This window comes from Diadema setosum, chromosome 16, assembly GCF_964275005.1.
Source record: "Diadema setosum chromosome 16, eeDiaSeto1, whole genome shotgun sequence".
NCBI lineage: Eukaryota > Metazoa > Echinodermata > Echinoidea > Diadematoida > Diadematidae > Diadema > Diadema setosum.
This window is the reverse complement of record NC_092700.1, coordinates 4,778,747-4,794,272: the sequence shown is the minus strand read 5'-3', so window position 1 is coordinate 4,794,272 and position 15,526 is coordinate 4,778,747. Positions and strand designations below refer to the sequence as shown.

The 15,526-nt window shown below is 38.6% G+C and overlaps 1 protein-coding gene across 1 annotated transcript; it reads right to left on the bottom strand.

The window, feature by feature from the left end:
* Positions 1 to 3,001: 3,001 nt before the first annotated feature.
* Positions 3,002 to 14,901, bottom strand: LOC140240215 (sialin-like). Its single transcript, XM_072320007.1, has 9 exons — positions 14,683 to 14,901; positions 11,458 to 11,697; positions 9,942 to 10,029; positions 9,172 to 9,267; positions 7,144 to 7,268; positions 6,488 to 6,646; positions 4,954 to 5,086; positions 3,529 to 3,770; positions 3,002 to 3,178 (listed from the first exon to the last, which is right to left on the bottom strand). The coding sequence occupies exons 1-9, from the start codon at positions 14,854 to 14,856 to the stop codon at positions 3,002 to 3,004; spliced, it is 1,434 nt and encodes a 477-aa protein (XP_072176108.1). The 5' UTR covers positions 14,857 to 14,901.
* Between the last annotated feature and the right edge of the window lie 625 nt (positions 14,902 to 15,526).

The following is a 15,526-nucleotide window of genomic DNA, read 5'->3' as shown; positions in this document are numbered from 1 at the left end:
AGATAACCCATGTGTAGCATGAAGGAACATTAGCTGGTCCTTCATTGGGTCTCGTATGTACTTTGGGTGGACCTGTTCCCCAGGTTATGCACCTTGCTCTTTATGATGAATGAATGGAGCGGGATCTTTTGGAGGTTCTAGGGGAATTACCCGCGGACAATATTACCCCAGACCCTTCCCCTGACCCTAATCCCTAATCATAATCCTGAACTTCATCCTAACCCTAACCCAAACTCTATTAAAGCCTAAACCTAACCTTAACCCTAATCTTTCCTGTAACCTAATCACTAACCAGTATTATAGCAGGGGGGGGGGGGGGGGGGATTGTCCTTGGGGCATAATTGCCATGATACGCTTTAGGGCGTGGGTTGTGTCTTTCTCACACGCAAGGCCATTAATTTTCATGTCCTATCCGAGGAACAGAGTGTTTTGCCTCTTACTAGGGGGATGGTATGATTACACGCAACATTACTCAAGGAGACTCGGTGGGATTTATGCAGGTTTTCAGTGATTGCTGTCATCTTTCTCGCAGCCATTGAACTGGTGACACACTCAAAATATTTGAGATGGCAAACAATAACAGTACTGGGATTGTCATTGAGTAGATTTTTCTGTGTAGATCTACACTTGCAAATAATAATGTACATTGCTTACGATTCTCCCCCCCCCCCCTTACTTCGTCATCATCCTGTACATCTCTTCCGAGTTCTCATATTTCATATCAAGCTGGGATCTTTTCATTATTATAATTGCCGTCATCATCATCAAGTTTCTTTATTATCTTCGTGAATATGCGTGTATTATCTGTTCCATATGCACACTGCACTGATATAAGCGCGCGTCTTTGGTAGTAATGAACCCCACTGTGTTTACTCTGGCAACGTTCAATGAAAATCAAATGTGTCATATCAAGTAGTTGCGCCACACCTGAAATCATGATGTATTGAAATTATATCTATGAAGTGATTTTTCTCTAGTTTCTAATAAATTGTATGAAATAATGGCTTAGATCATAGCTTTGAAACAGATCTTGATTACAAAGTACTTGTACAAGAGTGCCACCGTCACTGCTGATACAGTGTAGATTATATTTTTGAAAAAAAAAACGTGCCCATGTTATGTGGAAAAAAATAATATTGTGGCTTTGTTCAAGTCAAATACATCGTAGTGCACAGTGTAATGTTACTGCATTTTCTCTACACCTGAAATAAGCTTTTCATAAATAACGGAGTTTCAATAAAGCCTATCTTCTCATAAACACGATTTAGTTGTGTTGGTCGTAATGTGTTGAAAGTCTATTCTTTAAAGTGTATTTTGGCATATTAAAAAATGCCAAAATGCTTCTACACAGTATTCACCTACAGCAAGCTGCGCTGATCAGGCTTGTTATATAGCGGAAGCTTAATGTCCTTCACTCCTGGACATTTGTTTGTTCGTTTTGTTTGTTTGTTTGTTTTTTGAATGATTTTTTTTTTTGCATCTTTACAAATGAAAAGTCGAAAACGTCTAGATTGGACATCTCCAAAGTGTTGGTACTCAAGCGATACACTCCACTATCAGGATAGATTATCGGCTCGTGATACTTGGACTAATGCGGAGCTTCTGATACATGTTAGTAGAAGTTTCCCTGTATTCTCTTCAACTTTCGACATCAGACTCAATGATAACACTAATTATAGATCCCACGGATGGTTTGACAAATTAATGACGAAACAGAAATGTAGAGATACAAAGACTACCAGCTTTGCTGGATTTAATTTCATAAATCGGAAATAGAATACATGTATGACAAAGGTACATGACGCACAGATAAAAATGATAACGTAAAGAAGATGAGTTAAGAAATATAATGTAAATATTGACACACGGAATATTCCATAACATTACTCTTTATTATTAAAACAAACATCATCGCGACATAGATAAATAACAAAGCTGGCAAAAAAATCTAATTTACAAACAATATCAAGTGACAATATTGCAAATGTCTAGATATAGTGAAATGTATTGCAAAATCCCACGATTCATCCCTACAAAGATATTAGAAAAATATGAATATGCAGATATATACATAGGTACATGTCTACAGAAATATCGACAATATAAAATCTCAATGTTGTAAGCTAATTCATTGCAATAAGACGAATCTTTCAAACGTAAATGCATCATTTTCTAGAATGATAAAGTCCACACTATTGCAGCTGCAGTTGATTCTAAAAGGCAGAAATCAATTTTGGCAATTTAACAATATTGATAAACAAGATAAGGTCAAAAGCACAGGGCTGCTCAGGAGATGCGAGGATAGAGTTCCATTGGCTATATGTCTCTGAAATAACTAAATAAACGCTACAAGTGAATCCATCATACTTGTATCTAGCAATCTAATGTTGCTATAGTTTGTAAAGAAAAGAAACAAAAGAGAAGATTAATCACCAAGCTCTTACACGTCGGATGTGTAGAAAATGGAGGTGCATGCCATCTTACAACGCGACAATTTTGCGAAGTGTAACTCGTAAATTGCCTTGTATTTTATAATCACGAGCGGGATATATCGTAGCAACGGGGAATTGCAACCTCTGCCATAGTGTTTCAAAACATATTATTCCTGACTGAATAACAACAGACGATTAGTATGATGTATTATGAAAAATAAGAGTGAGGCATAAATACGTTTGAACAAACGAAAAAAGGAAATATTTTTTGAAGATTTTATGTACAAATTATAATTGATAAATTGCGAGGGGATGACATCTGCAACTACCTCAAATTCTAATTTGACTATATTTATACTGACTGTTTGATAAGTCTTCTGTGAAAATTAGCGAAATTTCATAATTTCATGACTTACTTAATTCTTATCCGATTCTTATCAGTTAATGTTTTTACAGTTTTGCAGTAAATGAATTTCCATCTATAAATTTTTCTCCTTCGTATCAGACTAACTTCTAATAGATCTATGCTTCCCCTTTTAAATCACAAAATGTTACCAGCTAGCCAGTTATCAAGGGCTTGTTGATATCAGATGCCTTTTCTCGTCGCCCTGATCGTCTGGTTCCTTTTCCTCGAGGATGGCCCATGGCTGGGGTTCCGAGGAGCCACACACCATAAAGAAAGCCCAGGCTGGGAGGATTAAACCGGCAGTGATCCAGAAAAACGTCCTCCATCCACTGATGTCAGCCTGAATGCAAGAAACGGAGAAAAATGAGAAATGAACTTTTAAAGTTGTAATGTGCCCCCAATGACGTCAGCAAGGGACCTACAGGCGACTCAAGTTTAATATAAAGAAGTCTTCGGGACCGCCAGTTTTCTTTCGTTATGTCGAAATTTCGCTATACCCGACCAGTAAAGTATATAACGTAAAGATGTAGCCTATATAAAAATTATCGAACCTGAACTTTTACCTTGTTGTAATAGGGATTTTGTTATGGCCGTGTTCTTTATGAGAGGAGTGAACTGTTTTAAATTGTGTGTGTTTACTAAATTGATGATATTCCTAATATGGTTAGTCTTTCACAGAGTGGAACTTGCCTGATTTTCCGTGTACATTCCAAGAACCAGTGGTCCCATGAATCCACTGCATACGGCGAAGGTATTCGCGATAGCCACCGTAATACCTGCGTAGGGAGCAGCGAATTCCATGGGCGTGATCATGGCGCCAGAGTAGGACAGACCCGTGAAGGCGAGCCCGAGGGAGAGGAAGCTGATAGCTAGAGTCGCGTTACAACCCACGTAGACGCCGAGGATGAGAAACAGTGCGGACGGAAGCAACCCTGAGTGAACAAGAACGTCACAATGTTGCCACAAGACGTCACAATGTGAACATGGACAGATGCACCTGCTACAAGCATGACAAGTACCATTCTTGTTACAAGATCTGCAGACATTTCTATCAAACTCATACGCACTATGCTCTATATCAAGTTTAATACCAGAGTTCCCATAAATACATTGTAAAGGCATATTGTGATCAGGGGCATGAGTTCTGCAGCCCTCTCCTCCTATCTTTGGCAAAATGATAATAATAATAATACTCTGGAAAAAGGATTTAAAAACCCAAAAACTCATGACACTCCCACTCCCACCCGGGGCCCCAAATTCACCCTAGTAAGGAATAGATAGAAAAGAAATAAGTAAATAGAAACGTTCTACGACCTTTCTGTGACGTTGGTTAATTATCTTGGTAGTGACATCAATGCGCAGAATGGTATGGAGGTAGCCTATAGAGTAGCTCGTGAAGTGTACAGTATAGGATTCACATCATAGTATTTGCATGACCAAAATCTAACAACGGCGATCAAAGTGGTGAAGGATAGCGCCCAGTAGTGCCTGAAGGCAATAATCCCATAATGGTAATAATTATGAGTATTATCCTCTCCTCAAAATGTAATTAGATAGAAGGGGCCCACTTGCGTCTACTTCAAATAACCATTATTAACCGTCAATTAAAGCCATTGTTGCATTTCGTGAATAAAAATAGTAGAACTAATCGTGTGCTACTGTGTAGCACACGGTTCCGACAAGGCCCGAGGCATTCAAGAACTTTGGAGGAATTAGACGTAATGTACACTGCCGTGCCATTTCCGGGTTTCTTCAGCTGACAAACAAAACAAAACAAAACAAAATGAAACAAAACAAAACAAAACAAAATGAAACAAAATAAAACAAAACAAAACATAAAAGGTCCACCCGCACTTTTAAGCCTTCTGTCTATTCATTTTTAGGGTGAATTTGGGGGGTGGGGGGTAGGAGAGTCATTGAGTTTGAAAAATTAACCAAGCTTTTTTTTTATTTCTTTTTCTTTTCTGGTGCCACTTCCGGGGCAAAAGAAAAAAATAAGCGGGGACCCCCAAGTGTTTATGTATTATCCATCACACAACCCCCCCCCCCCCCCAAACCGGTTCCGCCGGCCCTGTAATACCACTAAGAAAATCAGAGCTGCAGCGAATCGCATACCGAGTGTGGTCATGATCTTTCTTGTCGCTGTGAGGGAAATCCCGGTCCGGGAATGAATAGCGTCGGCAAGAATCCCGCCTCCAGTGATGAAGATGAAATACAGAATATAGGGAATTGAGGAGATGAAACCGGCCTAGAGAGAAAGGGAAGAAGAAGCCCCACTTAAGGCGTTATTTTTGCATTGATTGTTTATTGAGTATTTGTTGTTATTATCATTGATGAGGCCTCAGTGATGGTTTACAATTCGGTTGTGTTACATTGTATTGCATGATAACAGCATGCATGTATAATATTATTATCTAATTTGGTGTCATAAGATGCGTTTTATGATAGGCTTATCAGTATACTGATAGGTCTATCTTGTATGTATATATATATATATATATATATATATATATATATATATATATATATATATATATATGTATAATATGAGATTAAAACCTAAAATGGCATTAAAACGCTTTATCCTGGCGAGGAAAGCGCATGTTTTAGAAACAAGACACCAAACAGGTTAGTCATCGCATTCTTCATCAGCGACCAGGATGCGATGTGATGTTAGATTAAAATCCAACATCAGTGATATATATATATATATATATATATATATATATATATATATATATATATACATATATATAGTGTGTACGAATGCTCTTCTTGTCGCACTGAATATAAGTAATGAAGGAACTACACTGGTGCTGTACATGGTCGGGACTCCTTCTCGCACTCTCTCTCTATAATAATACCGTGCATGACAAAACGAACAAAAAGTCGCACCCCTTGATTTTAAGTGAGGACTCAAAAAAAGCTGAAATGGGTCAGCCGAGTCAATATTGAGTTTTTCACATTTTCTGAAAGAGCTGTCATTTGATATATACCATTCTTTAGTTTGGGATCAAAACATGAATGGGAAAGTGTGTTTTCAGCAGCTTTTCTACAACCCTTTTATGGGGGAGAATAGAATGATCAGGCGTGTCTTAGAGTCCCCCTTTGATTTCTTGAAATCCTTTACACACTCTTCACTTTCCAAGTCTGATAACCATTGAAAGGATAACTCTACTGCTTTGAAAGTTGGCATTAATCATGGACAGAATGTGTTAATAGAACATGCTTAACAATATAAAGAAAACATAAAGAAAATTCAACATGCTTTCACTTTTCTCATGTAATGAACGAGCACTTGACTAACCGCTTTCAGAAAGCAGGGAGAATAATTACTACCCTGAACATATGTCAGTATCAAGTTGATGGAATGTGTAATTTTCATGAAAAATTAATTTTTGTGGAATTCTCCTTATATTTTCTTTATATTGTTGTCCACACATGATGTCATAACCTCTAGTAGTCTCTTCATCCAGTGGTTCCAACACCAAAACTTTAAAAGTTAATAACTTTTGCATCGATTGTCCGATTTTTCTCAAGCTTTCGCTGATGTGTTCTAATAATGTCGCACCTTTCACTCGATCCACAATGCTCTTTGGGTTTTGGTTTCCTTTAAAGTAAGATATTTACAATGTGAAACAGTTTTTACCTCTGATACGTTGAACCGAAGTACCTCCGTTAGGAATATTGGTAGATTTGTCGACAAAACGAAGAGAACCCAGCTAACGGCAAAATCGGCAAGCACTGTGGCCATTAGCGGCGGGGAGGTCAGTATCGACATCCAGGGATACGGGCTGGACCGGATCCTCTGTTATACGAGTATCAAGAGACGTGAAAATGGCGGGACTTAGAATCGGTTTTGATAATTACGCAAGTCGTAAAATGGTGACGAGTGCAATGGTTCAATATTTCACACCGGGCAAACGATTGCATGCTCCTTTCGACTAGGCAAAACTAAGTTGTTTAGAGCGTCTCACTAATTTTACAACAAAGCGCGATATCTTTTTCCAGCGCAACAAGGGTCAGTCACTATTTTGTTTTATACAACAGTTTTGACGATAATGGGCGTACATGTAGCCTGAGACAAGGCTTGGGCACTACAACATCAACGACCATTTGTCGAGGTAAGATGACATAATGTTCCAAACTGTTCATCGATATGAAAGTTATTAACTGGAAATAATAATAAAAAAAAAAACACACACACACTGTCAATCAATGAATGTTTGAGTAACTTTTTCATATACAAAATGCGTATGAATATGTCTTGTGAACTTTTTTTTTTCGTTTGCTTTTTATTTCTACCTTTTTATCGAGCTGCAGCTCTGCCAGGATGCAATCTTTTTCTTCATTCGAAATTCTCGGATGAGACATTGGTGACTCGTAGACAAGCAGTTTCCACAGAATAAACCACGCAATGCCGAAAGACCCTGGTTAATGAGGAAGACAGAACGTGTAGTTGTTTCATTGGGTGCACGTCACGAGACCGACACCCACGAGTCATACAGCCAACGAGTCATACAGCTCACGAGTCACACAGCCCATGAGTTATACAGCTCACGAGTCATACAGCCCATAGCTCGACACTAAGCTAACAAGGCCCACGAGACCGACACATTAACCCTATAAAGCTCAAGCTATTTTGACCCCTTCCAGGCCCAAGGGCACATTGTGCCCCCCTATATAACTTCTTTATCATATGATGTATGACCGTCATATTTGGCCCATGGGTAGAGCAACTCATACTCTACAAGACTCAACATTTGAAATTTCCCAAGGTCATCCACTGAGGGCGCTATTAACCAAAATACATAAAAGTACATAGGAAATATGCTAAAATCGTGTTTTTTCTTTTTATTTTTTTTATCCCAAGTATATATGTTTTTATTTCATATCAATCATTTTCATATTTACCACAAAGGAAAAGCAAGTCAACCTTCACTATTTGTTACTGTTGAAATTTCTCAAGGTCAACATCTGGGGGCGCTATTCAATACAATATAAAGAATTATATGAAACCTATGATGTATTGCTTGGAATGGGTACATATATTGGTATCATATTTCATATTTCCAAAATATTGAAATTTTGAGGTTGCAGATTGATAATATGATGAAGAAATGATATTACAGGCAAAGCTTGTGTGAAGATAACATAAAATAAAAGGGTAGTCTTTGGAAAATGCTGTATTTTCGATTATTTCTATTATGTCTATCGTCTGATGCCTATGTCGTATAAAAAATAAAGGAAATAACAAGAATACCATTTCAGGGTAATTCACAACCTATATATAATATAATAACTTCACACTTTGGTCCTTCAGCAAATTATAGCCAAGAAAACCCCCATTTCATCCATTATTATATTGTTAACTGAAATTTGAACAGAAAATCATGCAAAATCTGACGAACATGGTTGTCAGTTTACGGTTGCCATGGCAACCAGCAATATCGGACATAGCTAAATTATATATCAAAATGTTTGCAATAAGATTTTAGGAAAAGTCATCAAATTTGGTTGAAATCGAGTAAAAGGTGTAGGAGTGGCAAACGAAAATATGGTAGGGGGCACAATGTGCCCCCCACCCTTGGGCTTTATAGGGTTAAGCCCCGTGTTGTATCTGTCGAACTCGTGGGCTGTTTTTACCTAGTGTCGAACTCGTGGGCTTTATTTGCCTAGTGTTGAACTCATGGGCTGTATGACTCTTGAGCTGTATGACTCATGGACCTCTTTTCAATGTCGAACTCTTGAGCTGTATGACTCATGGACCTGTTTTCAATGTCGAACTCGTGGGCTGTATGACTCGTGGGTGTCGGTCTGGTGGGATGACCCGGTTTCATTGACGTACTGCGAAAGTTATTGTACTGATTTACTGCGTGAGAATGATTAAATAGAAAAAACTTATCAGTATCATATCTATTACAACTGAAATTATAAGCAAGGCTATGATCACTGCCGATATAAACAATGACCATATCAAAATGGTTATTACTGTGTCGTTTTAGAGTCTGAAGGGAGGCGATGAACATTAAAGATCCCAGAGCTCGACACTCCGTATGGAAACGGATAAAGGCAAGGGAAGTGATAAAATCTCTAGATAAGAAAGAGGGACCGTGTTTATTACACATTAGGGGTGTTACCAAAGGGGATGTTTATATTTGTGGTTCCATTTCCGGGTTTCATCAGCTAACAAGCCCCCCCCCCCCCCAAAAAAAAGGGGCCTTCAGCAAACCCCCCTTTTTTTTTAAGAGTCGGGGGGGGGGTGGCAAAACGCAGCCCCCCCCCCCCCCCCCCACGCGCGACGCCAATGCACATAAACTTGAGTTTGCTTACCACACAGGTAGAACGTTGTTGGCCAGCCACCTGCAGCTTCAGACTGGGAAATGGCGCCAGAAATCGGAGGACCAATGATTTGGCCACATGATACACCTGTTGATATCAGGAGATGTTGTCCTGTCATTAGATTTCTCGAATAAGTAATGAAAATGCATTCTGTTTGTTTATTTGTTTCATTTCTATCTGAGAAGATAGCTGGATAGCCAATATTCAGCTGCAATAGCTGGTCTTCCATTGAGTCCTGTTGGATGTAAAGCGGGACCACGTCCCCCGGTTATTAAACACCCTGCTCTGTGCGATAAATACAGCTGTAAATGAAGTGAGATCTTTTACGTGCACGAGTTGTGACTCTCTCATGTTACACGAGACCAGTCCATTTTATGTCCTATCCGAGGGACAGAGTGTTTTGCCTTTTACTTGAGGGGACGGTGTAACTACACACGACATTCATGACATTCCTCAGTGGGAACCGGGAATCGAACCGGGGTCCCTTTGATTGTGAGGCAGACGCACTACCGACAGAGCTAACTCACCGCCCGTATTCACATGATGTGTAAGACACACATGACACAGAAACACATTTTATGGAATGAAATTAGGATAAGCTACTATAAATTTTCAAATAGAATTCATTTGCTCTCACATAAAGCCTTCCAAATACACAATATTCCCCCAAACAGCATCAATATTCATTAATGGTTTGCCTTATCCAAACTTTTTTTTTTTTTTCATAATCATGGCCTTATAAAATTTAAATCTGTACTCACCAGACAGCGCAATGGCCAGGAGTTTGCTCCGGTCTGCTCTGGGGGACCAACGAGTCAGCAACGAGTATACAGCAGGATAAGAACCGCTCTGTATGCCAAAAAAGCACTTCACTGACTTTAAACACTGTTAAAGGGAAGAAAAATAGTTTTGGCTGAGATGGGGATTCAGATTGCAACTTTTTGCGAGATAACTAGATACAATTTATATGAAATATGAAAGAACAAGATTGTAACAAAAATTAAGAGTTGTTGCTTAGAAACATTGTATTAAGCGCATTACAAATGTAATGTATTATTATTATTATTATCAAATGAAAATTGCTGGGATCCACCTTTTATCTGGACCATTTTTGTGTTGCTTTTCTCTGGGAATATCTCAGCAAATTCAACACTGATTTTCTTCAAATAAACCTTGAATTCTTTTTAGAAATGTATGCTTTGATATTTAATAAATGTGATTTCTCATTATCTCGCAAAAATGTTAAACAATAAATCTCTATCTCAACCAAATCTATAGCATCACTTTAACGTTCAGACGATTAACCTCGTACATTCTGACAGAGGCATTACTCTTGTTGTGCCTAATATCTTGCTAATGCCATAAGAACACCTTACGCATCCCCATACGCGTGTCTATATGGTAAACTGAAACGGCAATTGTATTCAACAATGTTCTTTCATAGTTACATTGAAAGTCGTTATTACTCTGTGTTCGTGAGTGCGTGTGTGTGTGTGTGTGTGTGTGTGTGTGTGTGTATGTGTGTGTGTGTTGGGTGTGCGTGTTACTGTTGTACTGATGCGATGATGAAATAAAAAGACCAAATTAAGTACTAATAATGACAAAATTGTGCTTCTTTTAGTAATTTTCGCTATAAATACTGATAAGCTGGATTTATTTTTTTCTTAAATTGCGTTTCGCACAGCGGTGAAACCAGAACTGAAAGAATTTACATCAATTCACATAATTCCCATCTATTGAATTCATGTTAATTTTCATTGAGAACACAAAATAAACGTTCAAAGACTAATTGTACTTGGTTCACACCACATTAAACAACAAATTAAGTATTTGGCGATAACAATGAGACAAAGAGAAAGGATATAATAATAATCACTATAAAAAAGGTAACAGCAAATATTATGGAATTTCCATTATCAATATTCTAAACTCATTACAAGATACCCAAAAAAGACAGTGAATTAAAAAGAAAGGTTAATTCCAACGCAGTTAGCTGAAACCATAAATATTTCATCATTTTCATAAGCCTGGATAGTTACTTTGAAGATAGAAAAGAACAGAGATATAAAAAAAAAATAATTATGAAGTAAAGGACTACAGGTCCAGGGAACTCATTGACATTTCAGATCTGTCACATTATGTTTACAATTTATTACATCTTTATTTATCCTTATTATTTTATTTCTCCTTCTTTTTCTTCTTTTTTTTCTCTTACAGTGTATTCAATCTATTCCATTATTGAGAAGATTTTTATATAGATTCATCGTTATCACCTACCTCCAGAAGTCCGGGAATAATTCTTATCGCGACGAGCGCCGTCACTCCACTGCGTGCAGCGAGCGGAACAAAGAAGTTGCAGATAGCGGAGAGCACCAGGCCAAAGCCGATGACCCAGGGAGAGGATCTCGGGTAAGCATCGGCGAGGAGTCCGCCGGGAATCAGCAGGATGGGGAAGCCGTAGTAGAACGAGGATAGAATCAGTTCTTGGGTGTGCGCATCCCAAGGGAACTCTCCGTCCTGGAGAAAAGATTAACAAACATGATTTTTTCTTTTGTTTTTGTTTGTTTGTTTGTTTTTAAACAAAATATACATAAATCACAAGGTGAAAAAGTGTTCGGTATAACATTCGTCTATCAAATTTGGGATAACGTCATAATAAGTTGTAAAAATGGTTGATAATAACGCTGGCAGGTCTAAAGTTGTGGCAACTTCAACACGAGTAAAAAAAAAAAAATATATATATATATGTGGCTGAACAATTAGTCAACGTTAGTCCAACGTCAATTTTTCATTATTGAGCCAACGATGGACCAATGACCTCCTTCCCTCCCCCCCCCCCCGGAAAAAAAAAAGACGCTGGGACAAAATATTTCTGACGGCAAAACGTACGAGCGTGACGTTTGACCAATGTTTGGCTAAAGTAGTATTTTTATCTGGGATCCTGTGTGTGTGTGTGTGTGTGTGTGTGTGTGTGTGTGTGTGTGTGTGTGTTTGTTTGTTTGTTTCTGCTAGGGTTAGGGTTAGGTTAGGGTCCAGTGATCAGGTTGGTCGTTGGTTCGAATCTTGCTAGAGTATGACATAATGCCCAACTCAGTGGTCTATAGTGGATAGTATCCACTATAGACCGCAAAACTTCCGTTTGACGCCAGAGCTGATTTTAATCCTTTATAGCATCCAGTGGGTACTATTAAATTTAGCATCAATCATTTTGCATTAACAACAACTCGACGCAAGAATTGTACTAATTTGAATAAATGAACTTGCTGTTGTACTCTCTCAGCGTTACATCTGAACAGCCATGCTTTGGGTTATCAAGTGAACAGTGAATACATAAGCTCGAAATATAATTGCATAATGGTACAGGATCGGGTTCGTGTTTTCGCATCAGACCTGCGTAGATTTGCGTAATGTTACGTACCGACTACGCCGAAATAGGTCGCGTACCCATGAAAAAAAAAAAAAAGGACGGAAGCAATCGATCGCAAGAATTAGGAAAAAAAACTGTTTTGGTATACCCTTGGACCCATCCTCAAAGCTTATTCTTCTTCTTTTTTTATTTTCTGGTATATAGGGTAGTATACTATTGCGTATACAGACATTGGCATGCAACAGCGTAGTTAGGCATAGAAGCTAGAGTAAATTTTATTGCATAATATAGGCATACATGGAATAACCACTACAGCAGCGTAGTATTGCTTGCGTAGATTTGCATATGATTGCATATTTTGGCGTCATGACTGTGGTTTACGCCGAAAGTACGTTTTGTTTTGTTTTGTATTCCTTTTATATTCGTCTCACATAGGGCCTACTGCTGCCGTATTTGGTACGCATCGCTACACAATACTGCGCGAGCCAGCAGCAGAAGAGCCCCGTATGGCTTTTAGGGTTAGGATTAGGGATATGGTCAGGGTTAGGGTTAGGATTAGGGTAAGGGTTAGGGTTAGGGTTAGGGTTAGGGTTAGGGTTAGGGTTAGGGTTAGGGTTAGGGTGAGGGTTAGGGTTGGACTAAGGGCTCACAATCTTCTAGGCATATATTTGAGTTAGGGATGGGGTTAGGGTTGAGGTAAGGGTTAGGAATAGGGTAAGGGTTGACTTAGCGTTAGAGATAGGGGAAGGACAGGGTTAGGTTTGGATTAAAGGGATAGTACAGTATTGGTGGAGATGAGAATTGGGCTTTTAAGGTTAGATAAAGCCCTAATCTAGACGTAACAACACCACGTATGGAGCTAGTGAGTAATCGGAAGGCGCGAAGACTCTTTTAGTTACGTAGGGAAAAAGGTGATAATGCATAATACTGTCAATTTCTATACCTTTTTTGTTTCGTTTTGTAGCCCTCATTGAATAAATTTGCTTGATCGATTTCTATAAGGAAGGACCACTTAAACAAAATAAATAAAAATAACCTGGGATTTGAATTTGTTACGTACTGCTAATCTATGCTAAGCTACAGCCAGGTTGTCTAATAAGAAGATGAAATTGAAAATGATACCCTTTGGCTGCCATAGACTTACAGTTGAAATCAACTATATAATCAATATCAACTATTCATAAAACAGGGCCCATAGCTACTAACAAATTAACCTTCACAAAATGAGTATGATATTCAACATTTTTTTTTTCTAATACACAGATAATAATGTATTGAACAATACTGCCGAGCGGGACTCTGACATGAAGCATCAATGTGAATCATTCTTTTGTTTTTTATTACTTTTTTTTTTTTTACACGTGTATGAAATGGAGTATTTTTAACGCCGCGTGCTTCCTAAAACAAATCCATCTTTTGGTTGACTTACTGACGTTGAATGCTTAGGATGAATACAGCAGCTCATTCTTCACTGTTCTAGGTGATGAAATGTAATTCATGTCATTAACCTCTTGACAATACCTCGTGGTGACATTAACGCCAAAGAGCGTTAATTCCTCACCGCTCTTGAGTTAGAACTTAGTTTTGTGTGATGCATAGCTTCTCCCTTATATCGGTCGAAATTAACGAGCCTTGCAATTTAAAGGGGAAGGCTAGTAACTGATCAATGGGAATCAGTGGAAATGCTGGGAGATGATTGTTCCAATCCTTATGGGATTCATTCAAGAGTTCATTGTATATCTATTGTTGTGTGAAAATGATTTGCTTCAAAATGGTCTCATATTCAAGTACCGGGGTAATGTGCTTCCAGGTTAGCGTCCCTGGTCAGTGACGGAGCATTAATCTGCACATTACTTGAATATGAGACCGTTCTGAAGCAAATCATTTTCACACAACAATAGATATATACAATGAACTCTTGAATGAATCCTATAAGGACTGGAACAATCATCTCCCAGCATTTCCACTGATTCCCACTGATCAGTTACTAGCCTTCCCCTTTAACACCCTACAGTTTTATCAAAATGCGAAATAAATTCACCGTTGGTGAAGCCCAAGTATTCTTTTAAATCTTTTCTCCCTCCGTCTACAACCAATGAAAACAAAGCTATTTATTGACTATGATGAGGTCTCACTTTGCCGTGCGAACTAGTGTTGTCTTCATCGTAGCGAGGTGGGCAGCTTTCGATGGATGAAAAGTTGAGGCTGCTGTCGTAGGTGACGCTGTAGCTGCTGTTGGCCATAGCAGTTATGGCGACACTCATGTTAGCCCGGGCTATGTAGGTCATGGTAAAACCCAGACAAATCATGTAGCTGAGGATGTAACGAGTAGAGCACAGTCTGTGTCCCGCCTCTTTTCATAATGACCGAGGAAACAAAGAAAAAACAACAAACAAACAAAGAAACAAACCCGAAGGCAGTTAAAGGAGCATTCCAGATGATTTTCATAATTTCACAACATGTAGTACATAAGTCGACAGCTTTATGTATAGATTCGTGGAATTTATTGTGGTCCTTGTGATCCAGGAATTCCGTAAAGAGGGGGCGCGTTTACAAAATTAAAGGGGGGGGGGGGCGCACGCACCCCTCCCCCATTTTTTCTTTTTATTTCTTTTGTTTCAACAAAAAATAAAGGGGGGGGGGGGCGTGCGCCGTTTGCGGTCCTCCCTGGATCCGCCACTGATATTGGTAGGTCTCAAAAAGAGCATAATGATATCATCAAGTATATAAGGGGTGCACGGAATAGTATGATCTACGCGTGTGTGGAAAGAACACTCCCCTCCCCCTCGCAGGAAAATTATTCAGCAAATCTTTTATTCAATTTCACCTAATTAGCTTAATTTTGTAAAATTTTATATTGTAGTTGTGATGGGTATCACATCAAAGGAAAAATAAACGAAGCTTTAAATGTTTACATAAATGTAACCAACTTCAATCCATAGATCATTCTCAGGACAAGGTGGTGGTAATGCGGAGAGC